General features: G+C 35.7%; 1 protein-coding gene across 1 annotated transcript in view; it reads right to left on the reverse strand.

Annotated features, from left to right (window-relative positions):
• LOC149563653 (pyrophosphate--fructose 6-phosphate 1-phosphotransferase subunit alpha-like) overlaps positions 1-20,240 on the reverse strand; it is a 74,649-nt gene extending 54,409 nt beyond the window's left edge. The window contains exons 1-3 of the mRNA XM_089826814.1: positions 20,087-20,240; positions 5,354-5,514; positions 4,567-4,679 (exon numbers count right to left, since the gene is read on the reverse strand). Of these exons, the coding sequence (XP_089682940.1) occupies positions 4,567-4,679; positions 5,354-5,514; positions 20,087-20,170 (358 nt within the window). The 5' untranslated portion in view covers positions 20,171-20,240. The remainder of the gene's footprint in view (positions 1-4,566; positions 4,680-5,353; positions 5,515-20,086) is intronic.
• Positions 20,241-24,803: the final 4,563 nt, after the last annotated feature.

Consider the following 24,803-nt stretch of genomic DNA (forward strand, 5'->3'; position numbering starts at 1 on the left):
ACTGATTGCTGGCTAGAAGGGTATGCATTAGGGTAAGACTTAAGTGAACAGCATAATAACTTTGCGTACCTTTGATTGACTTTGAAAAAGCTTGTGATAGAAGGGAAAAAAGGTTTCATTAAGGTAGTCCCAAGGGTTATTGGCTTGTGGCACAATGTAATTATGATGGTCTCCACTTTATTTAGAAATTAATGCAAGACTTACTAAGACCTCCCCAAAACAAAGATCTATCATGCAAGGCTGCCCATTTGCTCCTGTATTTGTCAATTTTGTTAAAGTAATCCTTTTTTTATTGAAAAGATCTGTCTTTGATCATACTGTTAATGGCACTGTACTCCTCAATTATCATAGTTTGATTGAAGCTCAGTTTGCAGATGATACTTTTCCTTAATTGGAGAATTGTTGTATTTCAAGAAATCAAAAGAATCACAATTTATTGTCATACTCCTAGGTCTGATATTTTTAGATGTCTTTCATGTTTTGTTGAAAAGAGGATCCTCCTGAGAGAGTAGCTGAGATAGAATAGGAATGGCTAGGCCCCAATAAGATCATAAGATATCTAAGATTCATTTTGCCCTGAAGCCCTTCTTCAAGGATATAAGGCACTAAGTATTTAAGAAGTTCACCCAAAAGATAACTAGGATATTTCAGACACACAATCTCCTAGATCAAGCATATCTTGTTTCATTAAAGAGCCAAGAAATCTGTTAAACATCTTGTGGTTAGACAATTTCTCTTCCATTAACTAAATGTCAAATGTTGGTATTGTCATCCATTTGATAAATCTGTTGCATAAAATTAAGCATTTGTCTTGTGTTAAGGATAATTCTACTCAGTTTCAATTCAGTAAAGGTTGTAAAACAATTAAAAAAGAAAATGCCAACGGGAATGAACTTCATGAGTAGAAGTCATGGCCAACTTCACCATTCCTCATACTCATAAAAGATTATTCATAACATATTGCTAGCCACCTAGATCTAAATTTGGACTCCTAAAAAAGAGACAACATTATATGGATAAAATGGCTTTTTTAGCTTGAAATCACCTCTAATCCAACTATATCAAAAGCACTATTTCAAACCTGCAATCAAGGTATGACCAACTTGTAGGTATGTCAGTTGTAATGGATTGACATCGCCCCAAAGAATGGCTTGAACTCCTGAACATTGAAAACTGATAGCTGCACAACTTTGTGCAACAGAGTGTAAGTGCCACCTCCATAGGATCGCACTCATCTATGTCTTTCCACCATGTCCAGCACTCCGTGGCACTCAAGCTCTCCCAAGTGACAGTATTAGTGGTAACCATGTGATCACCAGATGGCTTCCCTCCTAAATTAATGTGGGGGCATGTATCGTTTCCTCTTGCTACTCATGGCCATGGCTATAACTTGCAAAGATATGCAATCCTTCTGCAATATACCTGCTTGAACCATTAGAATAACTACCTTGTGGTTGTATCAGTTTATTCAAAATGCTGTACAAAACGCTATGCCAATTTCATCAGCTTCCGCTGAAGTGACAAGGACGTACAAGTTGTACCAAAGTAAAACCTTAAGGTCATACCAATTGGAGTTGTACCAACACCAAGGAGGGATGTTGTACTAGTTGATCAGGAAGCTATTGTACCAATGTGTTGCAAAATATCCGTACCAATCTTCCAACAAAGTGTCATAATAAGTTTTCAGAAAGCTTCGGTACCAACTTGGGTCATACGCACTTGGGTTGTAATACCAACTCATGTCGTACTTGTACCAAAAAGGATTGGTAAAAAACTGTCTACACCATTCTTTTCAATGGGTGGACATTTAAGAACGACCACACCATTATTGATTTTATGGCAGCTTAAAAAGGTGAAATGTTTTTTGAAACTGATAGATGCCTCGAAGAAAGTCAAAAATGCAAAACTATTCTCTCAAATGTGGAGGAAGCCAGAGGTGGGCATAGAAAATGTGGTGACAATCATAACTAATAATGCAACAACATATGTGGGGGTTGGGAGAATCCTCCAAGACAAACACAAGTTCCTTAGTAGCACATTGTCTTGACCTGCTTTTGGAGACCATGGGCAAACTTGATAGGGTGACGTTGATTGTAGATTATGCATGGAGCGTCACATTATTTACTTGTAGATTATGCAAGAAGTATCAAAACATTTATCTAGAATCACCCTCAAGTTCATTATTTAATAAGAGATCACATCCAAGGGAAAGAGTTGGTAAGATTGGGTAGGGTTTGCATTGGTTTTCTTAACATTGCAAAGCATTATTGGTTCATTAGAGGCTTTGGAACAAATGTTTGTGAGTGAAGCATGGCTAGATTCATCTTATTCAAAGAAGCCTAAAGGAGAGAGGGTTGCAAGCATAGTCTTTGACAACCTTCATGCACAAAGAGCTACAAAGATTGTGAAGGTAACTTCAAATTTTGATTTAAATTCAAATTAAATATTTAGTTTTTTACACTTCTTAAGTCTTCTATTAAAAATTTGTAGCTTGAATCATTTTGTATTTTTAAATTGGAGATGTTGGGGCCCTTTGGTTAGAGTTATTCCAATTGGTAGATGGGGATCAAAACCCAATGAGGTATGCTTTTGAGGCCATGGATAGTGCCAAAAAGTCTAGCAAAAGTTGTTCTAAAGGGGACCACTTCAAATTTGATCCTATATGGCAGATTATATGTAGGATGTAGATCAATCAACTCCACCAACCCATCCATGCAGCAAGATACTTCATCAATTCCCATTTTTCTACTCAAATCCTAATAAATTGGTTTGGAGGTCCTCACTACATGTACTTAAAGGATGGTGACCCAGGTTGTATTGAGAGACCTTGTCGTCAATGAATTGCAAAGTTCTAGGGAAGCAAGGGGTAGGCTTTTCTTTGGAGCTAGCTAAGAGACGAAGAGCCACTCAAACACCAAGTATAAAATTTGAAGTCTTTCACATGCATCTTACAAATCACAAGTTTCAAATTTTAAAGTTTACAACTTTATAACTCTTCCATATTTTATTTTTGTAGAATCCTGGTGGACAAAATGAAGCATAAAGACCCCAAATCTCCAAAGATTTTCCCTCCACATCTTACGCCAACCTTGTAATGCATCAAGTAGTGAGCGCAATTAGAGCCTATTTGAAGCCATCCACACAAAAAAGGGGAAGAAACTATCCCAAAAACCAAAACCGCATCAATGACCTTGTTTTTGTGCAACACAATATTTCATTGCACACAAGAAAGGTAGAGGGCAAATACAATGATCCAATTGATATAGATGAGGGATTCTTATAATGATTGGATAGGGGGAGATGAGAAACCTCCATTGTTTATTAAGGATAAGATCCTTGATTTGGAGAGGTAGGGCACTCAAGAAGGTGTGTGCAACAAGAGATTTGGAACTAGATGACATTGACGAGGCTGAGGTATAGACATTGTCATTAGCATCTACATCCAAGATATAGGTCAAGGGACGACGATCAATCATGCTAAGTGAGGCAAAGGAGCTACATCAAACTTCACGGACTAGACCCTCTATTTTTACCTCTCCCTTGGTTTTTACTAGATCAGGGAATAGGCAGATGTAAAATGTTGTATTCACTTTTAGTTTTATAAATAGAGTTTACTATTTTTTATATTGTTGCAGTCTATCGGTCATCAATATTTTGCATGAGGCTAACACTAAGTACTCAATTTGCATTCTGGTCAGTCAAATTTAATAGAGAACAGTTTCGTACTCATTTACGAAATCATTGGATGCATCTTCTCATTGAATTTTGCAACAAAAAAATGTATTTCTTATGAAATTTAAGCAATGTGTTAAGTTATTGAAGTTTTGTAATGTCAAGTTCTTTACATATAGCAAGTTTTTGCCATTTCCAAGCTTTCCAGCTATGCTCATAAATGGAAGACCCAATGAAAACTCACCAAGTCAAGAAAATTTAACTGTACCACTATTCAAGTATCATTGATCAATTGATGAAATATCATAGTGTGAGTGTCATAGATTCAAAAGTGATTATTAGAAGTTTAGAACCTCTCCCAGTTTTCCTTAAACCAAGCAAGACGAAGATGTAAAATGTTGTAATATGCAATTTATTAATTGTACTGAATCATGATGATGTCCAAAGGCAATGATCATAAATTCATAATAGTTGTCAGCTAACTATTATATTACAATTTCACATGAGGGTCTGATTTTCTACTCAATTGCATTCAATCAACAAAATTAGTAGAAAACATTTTTGCACTCGTTTATATACTCACTACATGCATCTTGTCATTGAATTTTGCAAAATAATGTGTTGCTAATGTAATTTAAGGAATTTTTTAATTTGTTGAGAATGCATCTTATAACATATATTGTGTTTCCACTGAATTGAACATAATGTTTATTGTGAAAGAAAAAGAAAAAGGAAGGGTATAAGCATAACCACCTCAATTGCACAACATACAAGCGGTAGATTTCTTGGTTTGTATATCTTAATATATTATTCTTCAAGCAATTCCCAAGGTATATGATTTTTTTGTAAATCAATTCCATCTTTATCAACAGTTCTTTGTAAGAAAGAACTTACCAACAAAGCCAAGTAGAATGCTCTTAGAGTTGTGTGACTTAATTGCATCATGCAAACCCCAGATCACATTATGACCACCTGGAGATTGTCGTCCAGAAAATACCAGTCCCACCCTGCAACATATCCATGCATAACTTATTTCCCAGGTAAATTGTTGATACTTAAAAGATCAAAAATTAAAATTTTAATCCTCAAAACCAAACATTCTTCACAGCTAAAACAATATCCATGGACAGGAGAAAAACAGTACAAAGGATAACTGTTTGCAGGAAGGGAATAATCAGTCAAGTGTGTGACTTTATGAAATCAGATCAGAATCGTCATTGATATGGAAACTGGATTATTATTTGACTTCAGAACATGAATGCTGGTAATATGTCTATCAGTTGAGAAATCACAATTTAGAATTTTCTCTTGAATATGTTTTCCGATCCTCTATTATAATGGCATTTCAAATAATTAAATTCTTAGGTTTGTCTAGTTTACCAACAGTCACAATTATGTCTGCAAAGACAGGCCGAGGATTAACTATCAAAATTCTTTCCATCAAAAAAGCCTTACAGACAATGCTCACTAGCTCCTACAGTATACATCCTCAGAGCATGTATACTATAAAGTAGACATTTCAGAGAACACCTATCTTTACAAGACACATTTCCATTTCAAAATTTCTACTTGCAGCAAAAAAAGTACAGCAAACTCTAACCATATTACAGCTCAAACAGGAGTGTCATAGAGTAACCCTTTGAATCCAGAAAGACTATAAAAAGCAGAGATAATTATGTACCTGATGGCAGGATATTCCTCAATATCCTTCTTGCCATTGATGGGTGAAAGATGTATCAATGGTTTTCCATATGTTAAAGGAAACGAATGGGCTATTGCATGACAATCAGATGGGTCTGCAGCAACAGTCGGATCACCGATTTCTACCTTCACACGTCCCCCCTGTTAAAGCCAAATATGTCAAAGTATCAACTACAATGTGTATACATTAATATTCTATACATACATATATATATATATATATATATATATATATAGTTGTAAACAAAACAACCCTGGAAATGTACTATAAAATAATAAGGGGAAAGAACTGCAACAAATGAATAAATGCCACTTTTTCAATCATATTTGCAAGCTGCATTCATCTAAAGATATCCCAAAAGCAGGATAGCATTCATTTTCTGATGTGAAATTGAACAACAATGAATCACTACTACCTGCCTCTAGCTTAGATCTCACAAGCAGGAATAGATCCCTAAGATGCTGTCCAACCAATTAACACCAATGACCATACTTGCAGGAGTTGGGGGAAGAGAGTGATGAAATTAAATATCCAGCAAAAGATTGAATGCAAAATGGAAATGGGCTTGTAATTACTTAATCAAAGATTTGAAATCTGTAAAAAGACCTCAATGAGGTCTGTTGTAAATGGAGCTTATTATAAAAAATTGTTCTACACGTAATATGCCCAATTAACACCTATTACCATACTTGCAGGAGGTGAAGGAAGAGAGTGATGAAATTAATATCCAGCAAAAGATTGAATGCAAAATGGAAATGGGCTATTATTTCCTTAATTAAAGATTTGAAATTTGTAACAAGACCTCAATGAAGTATGTTGTAAATGGAGCTTAAAAAAACATTTTTAAAAAATAAGTTCTACATGTAATATGCATAACAAACTTGAAAGGCTATCACCCAAGTAATTTATGCATCATTAACATGGAGGGGAAAAACAAAAGATATCACAAATAGAAATCTATTGTCACTGATCATATGGGAAGCATTCTACAATTATGGGGATGATAAAGTATTTTCATAATTAATCTTATAACTTACAAAATGCTTAGTCAAAGTCTTTAAGAGGAAAACTCCGAGGCTTAGGATGACTGCAGAATTCATCATGTAAAGACCTCAACGAAGTACGTTCTAAATGGAGCTTATTAAATTTTATAGAAAATTATATTCTATACATAATATGAATAACAAGATTCAAAAGCTATGACCTGAGTAATTTACGTATCATTAACTCCAAGGCTAGGATGACTGCAAAGTTCATAATGTGAAGACCTTAAATAGATGCCATTTTCAAAGGGAAAACTGCAGCAGCTAGAAATAAGTTATTTGTTCATTTAGCTAAAAAAGAAACCAAATAAAGAAGACAAAAAATGGTGGAATGCGAGAGGCGCCCTAGTAGGGGTTTCATTCAACATTGATGTTGGAATTATAGGGGTTCTTCGGAAATTCATTGGCATTTCAACAAACATTATGCCAGGAGAAGGGGTGGGGATCCTTAACACACTCACAAAATGTTGGCCCTCAAAAATGGTCGGCCTTATCGAGGAAGAGACAAACACTCTTCACCCACTAAGGAAACTACTTGGAACAAGGGTAATCTCCAAGATGACCAGCAATATAACCGTTCGGGGTATGCAAACACTTGTCTACAAAAACCCTTCAAGCAGCAGGAGCAAAACTTTTGGCATCCAAAAACCCCTTGTCTGGCTGGACAACCTTGAACAACCCCCCAATCATTCGCTCAACGGTTGTCAATGTTTTGATGCAAAACAATGAATGGAATGTCTTTGTGAGCGATCTACAAGAGAAAGGTTTATTTATGAAATAATGGTGTGACATTCAATGGGGATGGGGAAGGGTGATCAAAACTCTACCCAATAGTTTTTATTTGGTGTAATGATAACAAAGATAAGGAATGTATTCTAGGTAATGATCCCTACATGAAGGATGGCAAAGGATACTACATCAAGGATTGGACACCAAACTTCAACCCAAAAATGGAAACTATTGATGAGGTTCCCATCCGGGTAAGACTATATATGTTACATCCCAATTTTTGATCTAAATTGAAATATGTTAAGGTTCACATGAAGTCAGTTGGCAATTTAATTTGTTATAATCCGGCGAAATGGTAAGATAGTTAATTGTTATGATTCAAGTGAGGATAACATGCTAGTTGATCGTTAATCATGAATTCATGGAATTGAGATGAAGGTTAAGTGTTATGATTATTTATGATTAAATAATTTATAATTTAATTACGGAGAATTTCCTTGTAGGAAACACGTCAAAGGGGTGGAAGCATTGTCAGAAAAGAATTAGGCAAGAGCATCACCATCACTGAGCAAATGGGTTGAAGACCTGCCGACTTGAAACAAGATACATTTGTGGGACCCACATGAGCTATTTAAATAAATAAATTGAGAAAATAATTGGGTTAAAATATAAAGTATCTCAACAGCATATTATTTTAATAAATATTTATATACATGCATATAATATAAAAAAATGATTTGGCACCATTATAGTTTAATAATTTAATAAAGTGATGTTTACATGTATATATAAATATAAAACTATAATAATATTCAGAGATAATAACATTCGAATTTTAATAATAATCAAAATATAACCTTCCAACTCTTTTTCCATCTTTTATTTGTTTCTCGTTTGAAAACTGATTCAACACTTGGCATTCTTATTTGCCAATATAATTTTTTCTATGTTACAGAAGCTGAGTCACTCCATGCGTGTGAGTAGATTGGTTTCATAAGAAGTTGATGGTTCATTTGGCATTCATTATTCTTCCTTTTCCGAATTCCTTATCGTCAATCATGCATTGAATTACACGCCTTTTGTGTTTTTGGCATCATCAATGTTGGCTTCGATTATTTAGTGTGTAAGTCTATTTATGTTGGCGTCAACTTTGTGTCATCGGTTTCACTCTGACGTTTCATATTCCTTCATCTACTCTCTTGTATGGGTTGGTTCATATTGATGAGTCAATTTTATCACATGGGCATACGATTTGTTACAACTTGTTTTTATTGTTACTCAATGTATTTGCAAGAATCAGTCTCAAAGAGAGTGTATATCTTCAAGCATGAGATTTACGAAACAGTGTATCAAGCTACGACTTTCTTCAAAGAACTGTGTCAGGAGATTTGTGAGCTTGTTTATTGTCATGAAAAACAATTGGTTATTAGTATTTTGATTTTTGTAGATACCCGGCTTATGTTTTCATGACCCCAACTTATATTTTCGTGGCACCAATTTTCCATTCTTAAGCACTCAACTGCCTTGTTGTGAAGGATACATTCAAAAATAACATCCATACACCCAACTTCCTGTCTGCAGTGATCTACATCTTTACCACTAATTACTTCCGCTTTTAGCACACCGAATTCATAATTTTATTTGTGCCAAACCCCTGCAATATTGTTTGTAAAGCTTTGTTCAAGCAACCTGCCATACAAGCATTTTGGCTAGTGATAAAAGTTCCTATTCACTGGGGTGACGTCCTAATTAATTGGAGGAAAGATTGATCCCTCTACAAGTTCTTCATCAATATTGACTTCCTATTAGGTCATGACTTACCTGTCTAATGAATTTAAATTCAATTTCTATAGCAGCCAGCTAGGCATAGGAATCTCTTACTCTATGAATGTGTTCACATTATTTAACTTACTAAATAATTCTAGTGAACTATAATGAATGTTCTTTCTTATTTCATACTACTCAGATTTATCATGTAAGAAGTTGAATAGTATCTATTGAAAAGAGTTTCCAAACGTAGTACATGCCAAAGACACTTGTTGGGTAACGTTTGAATATTATTGAGCTCATACATGACATGGTATAAGTTGACCCAGCCTTCCCAATGTTCACGACATGTTCATATGTATAACGCTTACGTTTGATATCTTCTCTGATATTACAGAGTTAATCCTCTTTTAATTTTATTTGTCATGGCAAGTGAAATCCAAGAAAAACTTAGTATGGATCCATAATCATTATGCCAATGAATGTTAGATTTAAACAATCAATTATGGAACCTTTAAAGAACATAATTATATAATCACAAGGTGTGAAATGCTAGATGCATGTAATCTTCTTGAATAATTGACAGAGTCGTCAGCTTTGAGAATTCCGAACACCAGGATTCACCCGGCTATGTAGCCAAAGGAATGGGTGATGAGGTGAGAGAAAGGAATCTGCAATAATATGAATTAGTATTAATTATGGCATAACAAGATTTAACCCTCTTTTTTTTTAAAAAGAAACATTTAATAACTCATGCAAGATCATGTTTAATGTTTCTCCTGCTGTCAAGTCGAGAGGTGTGTCTAGATGCCAGGACACTCAGCTAATGACAAAATGACCCCTATCAGTTCCAGGTAGGGAGGGCCTTTCTTGTTAGAGATCGTGTGGGGATAAGATTTGGTCCGAGGTTGGGTGGTTAAGCCCCTGACAATGTTCCACCTCTCTTTAAGTTGTCGGACGTGCAACAGACACAGATAAGCAATACATTTAATTGTTTATCGGAAACAGGTATTATCACTTTTATGATGTATATGCGAGAAGGTAAGATTAACTGAGTTATTACATCGTTACAGATACTTTACACCTAGATGCAAGAGATAGATTTATGGATTGTTTTTCATTTATATGAATATCGAATATGAGCATATTTTCTAATCTTGAGCTACTGCCACAGTTAAGTAATCGGAAGGAAAGAAATCTGAAGCCCTAATTGATTCAGCCCTAACTGGAACCCTAAATGAATTTGTGGTATCAGAAGCCCTATTTGAATCAGTCGTATCGGAAGCCCTAAGTGATACTGTGATAACTGAAAGCCCTAAATGATCCAATGGTAATCGATACCCTAATTGATACAATGAAGCATCCCTAGTTTTGATTTCGATCTCAAATTTCATGGCATGTGGTTTTTAACTTCTATAGTAATTTTCATTGATGGTGTTTTTAGCTCTTCATTAAGAAATTTTGTTTAACTGATTTTAACCGCCAATCCCTTTCGTATGAACGAAACTGATTTCACTGACTTCCTATGAAGATGAAGTAATAATTGTATTTCTTTGAGTATGTTATTTGTTAATTAAGACCCGGGAAAACAGGATGTTACAGCATAACCTAACCCATGAATACTAGAATGAAAACACATCATAGGTCATTGGCAATAAACTATGAACTTTTGTGAAGATGGATCACGCAGTAGAGACAAAAGACTTCAGCACGTATGCTACAATTTGTATCTTGTGGCAAGCCCCATACCTCTTACAAGAGTAATAGAACTTGTGACAGGGATGGAATTTGGAGACAACCAGTAGAGGTGGAAGAATCTTTGCATTCATGTCAATATTGCAATGGGGGTATACACCATTTAGGAGAATGCCCAACAAGGACAAAATAAAGCTTCTTCAACAATTCATTGCTAAAAAAGGACAGAGCTGGCATGAGGATCCTAAGTTCCTACAGATTATGGCTGGACCGATTCACTTCTTACAGGAGAACTTGGTGGAGGCCCGCATTAAATGTCTAGACAATTTGTAACTAGCTGGAAACTGGTAATCTCCTCAAATTGTGACTGATTCAATTAAGGTTTTTTTTCAAAATCCATGGGAACCTCCTCTATCCCATGGACCTCTCCCTCCTCGCAATTGGACTCACGAGCCAAGTTTGCTTTGGTTTTCTCCTCTCCCTCTAGGCCTCTTATCCATGACCCTTTGGCCTATGACTCCTTTTTGAGATGTTCAAAATCTCTTGATTCTCCTCTGAAGGATCCTTTGTCCTTCTCAAGGAATGCTCTCCCTCACACACTCCCCTAGGAACCTTCTCTATTCCATGGACCTCTCCCTCCTCATGGTTGAACCCACCAACCAATTCTGCTTTGGTTTTCTCCTCTCCCTCTAGACCTTTTAATCATAACCCTTTAGCCTTTGACTCCTTTCTAAGATGTTCAAAAATCTCTTGATTCTCCTCTGAAGGATCCTTTGTCCCTCTCCGGGAATGGTTTTCTCCTCTCCCTCTAGGCCTCTTATCCATGACCCTTTGGCCTCTGACCAATACCTGTCGAGCTAGCAAACTCTCTCCTTCCTCAGGCTGACTGTCCTGGACTGCAACCTCGTTCACAACAGCAGTTGTCCTTCAAAAGATCTATGCCCTTCTTGACCACACTTGAAATAATTACCCCTAAACCCACCTCCACCTATCCTTTTATGTTCAACAGGTTTTGGTTCACCTTTTGCATTTAGTTTAGCTTGTGTTGAACTATCTTGCTTCTCCTTCCCTCAGGAACTACCTTGATTCTTCCTCTTTAGCTTCTCCTCTGCTCTCAAAGCATACTGATAAGCATCCTCAACCGCAGAAATATTCAGCATACCAACCTCATCCTGAATATTGAATCTCAAACCATTAATGTACTGTGCTACCTTCTCCTTTGACAATTCTCTATGCCCAGACCGAATAGTCAACTTGTAGAACTCCTCGATATAATCTTTCACAGTCATATCCTTCTGCTTCAGATTCTGCAACCTCTTAAACAACTCAAGTTCATAATCAACAGGAATGAACTTAGCCTTCAATTTAGCCACCATCAATCTCTATCTAGTGATCTTCATTTCACCTTCTTCTTCTCTGTCTCTTTGCAATTCTTTCCACCAAAGAGCAGCATGTCCCTTCAGCTTAGTTTGTGCCAACCTTACTCTAAGTGGATCCTTAATATCCTCAAGCTCAAAGTAGTCTTCCAATTCACCAATCCAATCAATCAAGTCTTCAGGATTCAAAGTACCCGAGAAATTAGAAACCTCCATCTTATGCTTCAACTTCAACTGAGATCTAGGTCTAGCAAACTAACCAACCCTATTTCCCATAGGTCTCTCCACACGATCAGTTTTGGCCTCGCCACTTGATCCAGCAAATTCAAAGTCTTTAGTAGCTTCCTCATAACCATCTTCAGTACCCGTATGCCAAGGTACACCACCTCTAGCACTTATGATCTCAGCGATCATATCACTCTTCATCAATGCCATCTCAGATCTGAAAGTGGCTTTAACCTCCTCTATTTCAGATCTAAAATTTGCTTTAACCCTCTCGAAGATCCTTTCTTCCACAGCATCACTAAGATCATCAATCGCCCTAGGGTGCAATCTTCTCGAAGTCATCTTCCAAGATTTTCACAAACCCTAATAAATCCACTTCACAAAACCCTAGTGCAAACTGCCTCAACTTCGGTGCTCAGTCTACACACTCAAGAACAACCTTCGCTCTAATACCACTTCATGCAGTACAAGGTAGGAGAATCCCCAAAGGAGATGTCCTAGCCCCCAGCAAATAATCACACAGCGGAAACACAACAATGTAAGATTTGAAGCCAAGTCACAACTCTTTATTCATAAAATAACAGTTACATGCAATGTGCCGAGCTGTAAGGCCTTCCCAATTATGGCCAAATACAATAGCAATTACAATAAGAATTCTGCAAGATCCCTCAAGATCCAACCCAAACACTAGCTAGTCCAGATCCACACTCTAGTAGAAACCTCCAAGGAAGATCCAACTGGTACTCGCAAGCCCACCAAGCAATCTCCTCGTTTCCCAAACCTCAGCTACTAGCTCTCTTCAAAATTCTCTCCTCTACCACCTCCTCTTCTCCAAGATGGATGAATAATGACTAAAGACTTCACCACAACCCCTACTTATACCAATCTAAGACACAAGTCGGCCCAGTAAGCTACAAATTAAATATCCCTTACATTAACTACTTGAAGAGCCACAAATCGGCCTCCAATAGGAATTAAATACCAAATGCCTTTAAAGGCTTATAGTAATTATTTAATACATCAAAATTAACTACCCAAGACCCAAATAGGTCCACTCAACCCCACCAAAATCCCTTAATCATGCAAGATAGCCAACCACCCCAGGATGCTCCTACATCAGTTGCTATATCCTCTGTGATCATCTCTACTAACCTATTGCCTCAAGCTCTCAATGGATCACAAAATGAGGTGTCTAAGACCGTTATTTTTCAAAGACATTCCCATGTCTCCAAAACACAACTTGGAGAAGGAATTTACAAAGGATGTGGAAAAGGATGAAGCCAACAGTTGTAAATTTGAGTACACCACAAATGAAGAATGGAGTGGTGAGAACCTTTTGGGCCTAAATGCATCGACGAGATTCTCTAGTAAAGGAATCATTGCTCAATCCTCTTCAACGAAAGGGAAATGCAAAGGGGGGGAGAAGAAGAAGCATGGAAGAATGTTAGTTACATCCAAGTTGTGAACTAGCTAGTTGTGCATCGGGTCAAACCAAATTGAGATCAAGAAAAGGGTATCCCGACTTTTCCTGAGGGCAATGAAGGACCTTTTGTGAAATGTCAGGGGCTGCAATGCCCCTAACAAAGTTTGTTTGATCAAGAAGTGTATTGATCAAACACATCTAGAGATTGTTTTGTTACAAGAGTTAAGAGTTGAATAGTCAAAAGTTTTTGGGCTTCTCTAGGCACTTTTGAAATTGGCCGTATTCTTTTGTTGAAGCTTAGGGTGTTTCTTGGGGGAATTGGTAAGCTATGGAACTTTAAAGTTATAGACATAAATGTAATGGCCTCAAATAAATCATGGCAACAAGTTTAGGTTTCTTCTAAGCAACTTAATGGTGGTTTTAACCTGATTAATGTTTATGGTCCAACATCTATGGTAGTCCTAGATCTTTGGCTCAATTTGTCTAACATTTTCTAGAGAAAGACAAATTTTGTGTTTTAGGTGGAGGCTTTAATTCTATCTTAAGACCGATTAGTAAAAAAAGGTGGATTGGGTTGGGAAAGTGCCAAATAGAGAAACTTCAATAACTATGTGATAAGTAATAACTTGTTTGAGTTGGCTTTCCATTCGAGGGAATTCACTTGGACAAATAGAAGACAGGGCTTCTCCAACATTGCAAAAAAACTAGATAGATTCCTAACAGCAGCTAGGCCACATTGCATTAGAATTTAAGTGTTGACATTTCCCAATTTGCTTGGATATCATGGAAGGTCATACTCCAAAGCGATGTCCTTTCAAATTTGAGAAGATGTGGTTATGCACTGAAGGCTTTGGTGATCTGATCAAAGTTGATGGACAACAAAACCACAATGGGAAGGTAACAAAGCTTGTATCTTCTTTAAAAAAATTTAAAAAATTGAAAGAGCAATTAAAAAGGTGGAATAGAGTAGTTTTCAAAAACATCTTTGTAGAAAAAATGAGAATTGAACATGAGCTGAAAATCTTGAATAAAAAGGTGATTCTAGAAGGGATGAATAATTTGGATTTTGAATAAGAAAAGAGATTGAATGCAAAGTACTCAGAGACTTTACAAAAGGAGGAAATCTTTTGGAAACAAAAATCCAGAGAAATTAGGTTGCAAGAGGAAGATAGAAACACCAAATTCTTCCATAACTCAGTTAGAGCCAAAAGGATTGTGAATTGTATTTATTTTATCAATGACTCCACAGGCTCCATTTTCATAGAGAAAGAGGTTATTCAACATGAAGGAGAGATTTTTACTAAAGGTTTTTGGCAAGAGTTGACCCAGGCTAATGACTTTGATGCTATTCTGGATAACATTCCCTCCTGTGTTAGTAAAGCACAAAACAAGATGCTTCTAAGTCCTATGTCAATGACAAAAGTTAAAAAGATCTTTTTGGTATGGATGGGGATAAGGCTCCAAGCCCTGATGGTTTTATGACTAACTTTTTCCAGAAATTATGAGACATCCAGCTCTTGTGAGGGGCAAAAAGAACAAATCCAAGGCTCAAGGAACCCAACAATTGAAGGGTTATTGATATAACCTATACCAAATATTGCTGAAGTTTTAAATTACTCAAATTGTTAAGGAAATATTTGATGAAGAAACAAAGAATATCACACTAGAAATTGATGTCTCTCTATAACATCTAACTATGTTGTTGCAAGACCCAAATATTGCTGCTTCAAGTTTGGTGAATTTTGAGACCAATTTTGATAAGAAAATCCAGTTCTAGAATAGCTTGATATTTTTCATAATGAGAATGAAACATCACGGATAGACAAAAATCAATTTCCTAAAAATAGTTTAGCTCTAGAGCAACTAATCAGTTCATGAATAGATAGGAAGGAGTATTTTTGTTTCCCTTCAGTCCTCCTCATGAAAGAATATTTTTGTTTCCCAATTGTTTCGGATTGTTCTTTCCATGATCAATGATGCAGAAGGCCCGTTGTTTATTTCAATGGAGTTTTGGCACCTGATTCTCCACAAGAGTTGGAAAAAGGATGCTCTGTCATCAAGAAGGTAAGGAAAATAAGGAGAGGAGAGCCAGATGATTGGAAAATTGGATAGACAAGACAAATAATATGCAAATCCAAGTAGTATTTGAAAGATAGAGTAACAGAATTGTTCCATCCTCTCATGAGCCCTCAAGTTTTTGGGAACCAGAAGCCTCCATTTTGGGGGATGGGAGCAATATCAATTCATTCATGCAACTGCATTTTAATGTTGTTTTACTTGATTATACTTACTTGGAGTGTGTATATCCAATGATGAACTCTACATACATTTCCACCTTCACTCTAAAGATGATCAACATGCCAGGGTACTATTTAGAGCAAATGTAAGTCAAGGAAAACAGTAGGCCTCCACAGAGGTCCAAAACCTCAGAAAACATCCAGCACTTGGTGGGGTGGGAATAAGTGACACATTTGGTCCCAACTGAGTGTATTACCCTTCACACCCCTAGAATAGGCACATCCAGCTGAGGCTGATTGTGTACATTGTGCAAACAGCCAAAAAGAGCAAAGCATGCAGATTCAGATTCATCTAGAGCACAGTTGAATAAATGTTCAGATAAGACAAAACAAGAAGTAAACTCTTCCTAGATTGGAAGTTGCCGCAACATCTTTTGAATATTACAGGGAGAAAACGTTTTGCATATTATATCACTGTGCTGCTCATATAGAAGCATAATTGTACCCAAAGAAGCAAACCTGTAATACAGTCACTGTTAATTGCAAGTAATCACAAGCAGCCAATTTTGGACATTGAGTTTTCATGACTTAAATTTTCTGGTAACTCTTTCACCATAAAAACTGTTTTACGCGTCCATTTTCACATTTACAAAACTTAGAAAAAAAGGGACAAAAAGCCCTAGTACTGGAGAAAAGTCAGAAAATAGGTCAAATGACCCAATGGCACACATCATCAGGGTTTCTGGACAAAAGGGCTAGAATTTCAGAATCTGAAAAGGTTGCACCAAACAGATCCAAATTCATATCAAGTCATCCAACTACTCAAGATGTAGTTACAGCTCAAGGAGTACACTGTAAAACTGTCCCTTCTGTGTAGCAATGCTATTAGAGCAGAGCAGAATATGGGCAAATGAAACTGAGCAAGCCTGCCAATCCCAGATGCCACTTCGGTACTCTTATCTCATACTTATCAATTCATCAAACAGATCCAAATTCACATCAAGTCATGTAACAACTCTCCAAATCAATTGAAACTTTGACAGCTTTGATTTTTGTTCAAGCTTTGTTACTCTTTTAACTCTCATTAAAAAAGAAGCATTATTGCACCTATCGAGTGTTAAGCCCTACAATTAACAATGCTCACCCTCCTGCATTAAATAACTATTATTGGCTCCAATTGATAAATGGAGAAACACTGAATATTAGAGAACAGTAAGGATGTTATGCATCTGTCTGACCAAGGTTATACTTGATGTGAGTTTTATTCCACTACAACATGCAGAATCGAATAGTTATTATTTCAAGTTAAAACACTAGTTACTCAATCCTTTCTGGAATAAGGTCACTTCTCATGCTAAGCTTGCAAAGTAAGATCATGAATTCTAGAGCACGTCAAAACCTTTCCTTCCAACTTCAAAACTTTTTGAACTTGCCCCCTTCATTACCTTGATTCTTGATTCACACTTCGGTACTCTAATTGCCATCAAAATTAAGGCTTTTTTGCTTGGCAGAAATTCCCAAGCTAGAGGAATTTCCTTGGCGAAAATTCCTGAATTAGAGGAAGTTCCTACCACAATTCCTGGCGCTAAAAACTTTTCCAAACCTTTCAAGTCATCCAAACTTTACTCATGTCTATCAATTTGATCCTTTCCCAAACCCAAGGACTTAAGTCTTAAACTATACCAAATACCAGTCCAATTGTGAGGGCAGAGATTCCAGAATTAGAGGAATTTCCTTGGCGGAGATTCCTCAGTTAGACAAATTTCCTACCAGAATTCTGCCTTCACACTTAATACTCCCCTTCACTTAGACTTGGCCACTTTTGCTTTCATGTTTTGCCTAATGCTTTGGCTGGAAAAAAGACCAAGGATTGGGCCCGAGTGAAACCTCTTTTCATGCTCAAAATGAAGTCTGACCTGGCCCTTTGGCTAAACTTCTCTTAATTTGATCAACTAGCTCCTTCCTGATGACCTGGAAACTTCCTCACTTAAAGACTCTAAAACTGGACTGAATTCAAGCCCTCTTCCTCCATGACTCCATTTTATCTCCTACTAAAGCCTAGAGACTCAAAATTGCTGTCATTTAAGACCCTAAAGACTACCTACTCCTACAGCTGAAGCGAAAAGAGGGGGCCCCATTTGCAATGGGGTGACAGTGTGAAAATCTCACACCAGTACTTATTATGCATGGCACGCATTTGACAATTATAGTTGAAATTGCTGAATTTATGATTGGATAGAAGAACAAATTTAATATATTAGTAAACAGTGTGTAAATGTTAAAGGCCTGTGTGACCAAGGCTGTAGTTGTATTATTGCATACCAGTATAACACACATGTGACCACTCTAACCAGAATAGGTGTATTTTTTATTGAACCCAAGGGGATTAGATAAGAAAGCTATTCATCCATGAACCTTCCAAAGCATACTATCCTTTCTATTTAATTATCTCACTCATGTAGTACTGATAATCAGTTAATCACATTATAAAAGTTGAAAATACTACTAAGCATAATTGCACTATTCGAGCACTACAAAAATGCATTTCTACCATTTCACGGGTGCAGACGATATATTTGACAAATCATGAACTGATAATTTGCACTTGTCCATTTACACTGATTATGTAATCTTATAGCTTTTGCCTTAACACTGAGAAAGCTGAAGAATATTATTATTATAGAAATACAATATTAAATAGATTAACTGCTAAGTACTTTTAGAACACTATTTTTGGCCTCTAAAGCTAGCACAAATATATAACCACTTCTGTCTTCTTCACTAATGTGATGGACAAGGAATACAATATAGAAGAATCACCAATTATGATTTCCAATAATTTCATGATACAGTTTTAAATGAGGAAATCCTATCATTGGTATAAAATTATAAATTAGAACAAATTGAAGATGACATTCTTATCAATGAGTAATCAATGTTTGACTGTACAGTTATAATTCGCCAGCCGTGAATCACGAGCTATAAATAAATGAATCCTCCAAACGCCTATGAAATTGCACTGATTTTACATTTGCAAATGATGATGATGACTTTTTATGCCAATATGGTAACTAGGAACTGTCAGAGCATGCTTATCAGTTTAGACTATTGTTTCACAATAGTTTAGGTTGATAATAAATGCACCAAGCTTTGTCTAGTTCGTTTGTTAAAAAATTTAATATAAGATTGTTTATAAGAGTTTAGTTTAAGAATAAATACCCAAGCTTTATCTTATTCTTCTCTATATATGATGGCAAAATGTATCTAATATTGAGGGCAACTTCAAAGGAAACGTGCAAAGAACCCAATTACACACACATTCACATTTCTAGAAAATATAATAAATATTTTTCTCTAATCCTACACAGATTTCATCTTGAATGAATGAAGGAATATTTAATGACGTTCGTACCAGTAGTCTAAGGGGCCAAGAGAAAACCTATTAATCAGTCTACTGCAATTTCTCCAAGTTGACCTTTCTTGACAATGGATCAGATAAATGTCCACTACCAATAAATGTATCAGAGGCTTTTTCCATCAATAACATTCAAAATCACGAAGCGTAGAAGCCTAAAACACTTATTGCCGTCGCATACTGAGTCATTCAAAATATTTATCTTGGTAACGAAATAGGGATGACGAATTACAATATTCAGCAATACTGAAATAAAATTAAAAAAGTAAAATCCCCTCACAACCGCTGATCGCAGCTGTAATTCTTATTATTGATGTTCCCCGAGCTACCTTTGGCATCTGAACGTTAAAACTCTTCTACTCAATTCTTGCATTTCAAAAACATACTTCCACACGTTCATGTCAAGTACAAACAGCAACTTTCTTTAAAATGCAATTCACCAATTTTAACACCACATCAAAAAATTCCAAACTCTCTTCTCTAACTGGACCATTGCTTCGAAATAACCAACACGAAGCCAATCTTCCAAAAAATGCACATATAATCCATCTCTCCTCATCTAATTCTACTAACACAAAGCCAGCCTCATATCAAAACCACAGAATATTTATCAATCAGACAACATTTTCCAATCAGACCAAAGACCAAACAAAGAAAGCAAATACACGTCAGCTAAATGTGCTAAACTTCACAGATCGAAACTCCCGGCCATCATTTACTCAAATTTTCAGCTCCAAACAACTTCACAACAACACTACAGTTTAACATCTTATAAAGGAAAAAAGTTACGCTATAATAAAACCTGAAGTGCGGGTGGTAACTGAGGCTGGTACTTGCTTCTAAGCTTCGGTAAACCAGTGAGCTCTCTGGTTTCTCCAAACCCCATTATTTTTCTCCTATTTTCTTGGTGCTGCTCTGCTTTTTCTGCAAGAAAAATGTGTGAGATGTTCAAACAGAGGTCCTTCCTATTTCTCCGGTCGGATATACGAGAAGATTAGGGACAGTTGAACCAATTGTTATTAATTGTTATCTTGGTGGCGACATCAATATGACTTGGGACCCGCTGCTCACGTGACGGGACACTCAATAATCCCTTATCTTTTCCCTTTGTTTTTTCCGCTCTTAATTAAAAAACAAAATAAAACGTTCATCTGGCCTTGAAAATATATACGTTGAGATTTTTTTAGCTTTTTTGTATTTTAGCAGTTTAAACGAATACAAAGGAATATCCGTTAGCACTTGTGGTGGACCTAACCACCATGGATTTAAAGAGACCCGTGGTTGGGGTGATAGTTAGGTGGGCGGGTCATTTTCACTCATAGTGGTTGGAGGTGGCATCTTGTGGTGCTTGAATATTAGGATGGTCGTTTGGTCATGTGGTGCCTACCTCATTTACCTAATACTTACTACTACCGAAGAAATCATTTCGAAAAGACTCTCTAATAACCTTACTATTCTTATTGAAGGAGAGGTTTGGTCTCCACATTGGTTGAGTAGTACGAGGATGAGAAATGGCATTAAAATTTTCGAAGTTGTGATCGCATTTCTAAATATTTAAGTAGTAGATAAGGGATTCAAATTTGCGGTTTTTAAGTCAAATTCATTGATCTCTTACATGAGTAGTGGTTCACAAGTCTTATGAGAATGAATGAATGTATTCTAAGTTGGGAGAGCTCTCAGTAAGGTTCAACGAATTGTCTTGGTGAGAATTCTCTAGATGCAATGAGTACTTAGGGTTCACTTGGTTGCTAGAATTGGACAGGAATTGGCATTTGTAATTCTAAAAAAAATCTAATCTATTGTTTGGGTGCACAAAATCATAATTATAATTAGAAAAATTAGAATTTGGTATCCCCATTTACCCTCTAAAACTAGAATTTGGTCTTCCATCTAAATAGGTGGAATTGCTCCAATTCTCATTCTAATTCCAATTTGCCAAATACAAGCATTACATATCAATTGAAATGAAAAACTTTTGAGGTTTTCCTGACCTATTTCTCACATTGCTCTACTAGGCAAGCACTCTGCTTGATCACCTCTACTCGACTTCTCTAAAGTGTTTGGATCAAGGTCGCACACAATAGGCACAAAGTGCACATGCTAGAAAAGCTTTGAAAGTTGTAGACTAAAAATCAATTAGAATGGAGCATAGATAATAAATGTTGATTGTTTGATAATGTAGATCTGAAGAAAGAATATTTTGTGGAGGGAGTTGACTCAGTGTCCTCTTCGATTTTTTTAAAATGAAAATTTTGAACAGGTTATATAGTGTCCATTAAAACAAGGAGTGGAAGACTATAATTGTTTAAGCTACGAGAATATAGATGTCCAAACTTTGAAAGTAAGATATTCGTTAAAAAGACACAAATGAGGTAATTTTCTTAGAATTTCAAGACGTATTGGACAAAATACCAAATGTAAAAGTCTAGAACAAGGCACATGAATTGTTTTCAAAATTGTCTCATACAAAAAAGGCCTCTAGTTGTGTTGATAGTAGGATATGCAACAAATAAGCTTGTCGATGGAGGGATTTTTGCCAAATACTAAAATGGGAAGCCCTCTGACAGATTAATATACTCTATCAAGTGGCAAAGGATTTTAAATTCCTTGACTGCCTCTGCTCAATTTCATTGTAACATAATGAATGGAGATTCCTCTACTTCATCGTGTTTTTTCATTTCCTTTCATTTGTGGCATTTATTGCTCTGTGATTGTAACAATATATTAAAAACATATTTCATCTATGCTTATTCTAGTTGGTATTCCAGTTTTAGAAATGTGCAACCAAATGGAGGAAATGTATATTTTGATTATGAATTCTGGGTGAACCAACGGTCCAAACCAAATTTTGGAAATCGTAATCTTGATTTCAAATTCTAGAACTCCAAATCGTGAATTTTAAATTCCAATTCCCAAATTATATTCCAGCAACCAAATAGGCCCTTCGTGTACCATTCATTCTTTTGAGATGGGTTCTTATGAAGTGACCTCTTGGGACAACTCGATGTTTCACCTCTATGAGAATCATCTATGCAATGAGTGCTTAGTTAACCATTGATTCTTATGAGAGATGGGTTCTTGTGAATCACTAGTGATGAAACATAGATTAGTGAATTTGACTCAAAAACTACACATATTTCTTGATAGGAATATCATAAATCTTTTTCCATTGAAAATGTAAGTTTATAGTTACCATGTGTGTTAAAATAATAGATAGTTCAAGGGGATGAGTAATGCACTAATGATGATTTGAAATATTTATTTAAAATTTAATTTTTTATTTTAGTAAATCTAGTGATATAATTAAAGATAATATAAATTAAGTGAGTTTGATTTTTAATGTTGTTTATATTGATCTAAATATCATTTTGAAGGGTTGAGTATGGTTCTCTTAAACAAATTTAAAAGAAAATTAACCTTTTTATGTCTTTAGTTTATGTATACTCACTCACTACATTTACATAGAAGCACCTAAGTGTAAGCAATTACTATAGTGAGTTGACTTTTCTATCTTAACAGCATAAAGTAGCCAATGACACAAGAGAATCAATCTTAGCCTTTCTTGATGGAATTTAATGTTCTGCTCATTTATATATTGTGCAATACATGTGAAGCAAACATAATTATTGCATAAGTGGGGGTGAGAATTAATATTATAATCATAGAATTCATAATTAATATTGGGTCTAATAGTTGATTTTAATGGCTCGCAAAGCCAGAGAAAAGTAGAAATACAAAAAAATTTCTTCGCAATCAAATAATAATAGCAGTAAAACTTATCTCAAAAAAAGTATATGTAGGCAGTCAAACTTATTTCAACAAAAGTATATGTAGGCAAATTACGAATCCATTTGAAGCCCTTATTTTTGCAAAAAATGGATTGGATTCCTCATCACAGAAGGAAGTATACTCAAGCTCTACCAAAAATAATCACGATAATGTAAAAGATAGGAATCAGATTGAGGATCGCTATCGATAGAAGGCTGTGAAACTATCTATCATAAACTAGGGCAGAACAAATAAACTGCTACTCTTACAAGTTGCACTACCAAAGCACAAAATACTCCATCAATTCTCACAATGCCATCAAAATATTGATGTCAAGCACATGTAAAGAAAACCAAAAAAATTTAATTATAGGAAGTCCTCACTTTGTATATGACAAAGAAACTGGGAAGCAACCTATAGAGAAATTCAAGGCATCAAACATCTCAGGTGAAAACCCTAATGGTGCATTGCAAGAAAACTCTATGTTACTGGGTCATATGAATAAAGTGCATCATTTTGCAAACAAGAACCCTAATCCAGATTCTAGGACACAGTTTGTCCCAGCTATCACGGTGTGTAATTGTGATTTTATCATTTCTAGCATCAGTGTTTCAAATGTGTTATGGAGTCCATGGAAGGAATTTAGACTTTTCACATTGGGGAGCCAGCCACATTTCAAAATTTGACATATCACTATGATTTAATGTGACGTTTGGTAACCAAGTAAGTATTACTAAAATTCCAAGCAATTTCATCTATGTTGAATGCAAAACACATAAGCTTGGAGATTCATTATTATCTAGTCCTACTCTAAAGGATTTGTCATCTAAGTTTTTGCTTGGGAATCCAACTTCAAAACATCAAAATCCTCTATTCCTTCTTTATAAAGATGGATCAATATCCCTAACCTTCTAGTTGAGCTACTACATAATCAGATTCTATCACAAAAAGTGATGCTCTTGGTGGTTTTAGAGGATTAATTGTAGAATATGTACAATCAAACGATGCACCAATTCTGGTGGAAATTCCAAAGGGCAAAATATTGAGCCCATCAAACTAATCACCAACCATTCAATTTATAACCTTTATCTAATTTTCCATGATGGCCCCTTCAAGACCAAGATTGTCTTCGCCGATTCTACCATTATGAAAGCTTTATTTGATGATTATAAGCCAATTGTTTATAATCAAAATGTTAGCCAAAATAGCCCTTCTCTCAAATTTTTAGCTAATGGGGGCTTTTATATTTCAAAAAATAATGGCATCACAACTATTACAAAAGGCGAAATCCATGTTGATGCTAAAGATATTCCTTCCTCTAGAATGGAATCTTCAAAGCCCTTATTGTACTCAATAATTTCTCAATCCAAGGTTTAGACTTTGTAATGCCCTGCCATGTGACCCAAAAGAAATTAACCTAAAGTTTCACTAAGTTTGTCAAAAAAAATAAAAAATTGAAAGATAATAACTTAACAACAACAGTTATAAAATAGCAGAGTAATTAACATACACTCATACATCAACAACACATAAACAGGTTACAACTCTTAAGGGTCCCATGACGATGAATTACATTTAATTTTAATTAATACTAAAACCAATATATCCATATTAAAGAATATCTACAAGTACAAATTCCATTTAAATAATATACAATTATATATGATGCCACTTGGCAATAAACAAAATGCACAATCATCCACTGTACAGGTCACAGGGTATGAAAGGTTGAACTAATATACATCATGAAA

The sequence above is a fragment of the Cupressus sempervirens genome, chromosome 4 (assembly GCF_028749045.1).
Source record: "Cupressus sempervirens isolate cs-2001-9-10 chromosome 4, ASM2874904v1, whole genome shotgun sequence".
In the NCBI taxonomy this organism is placed as follows: domain Eukaryota; kingdom Viridiplantae; phylum Streptophyta; class Pinopsida; order Cupressales; family Cupressaceae; genus Cupressus; species Cupressus sempervirens.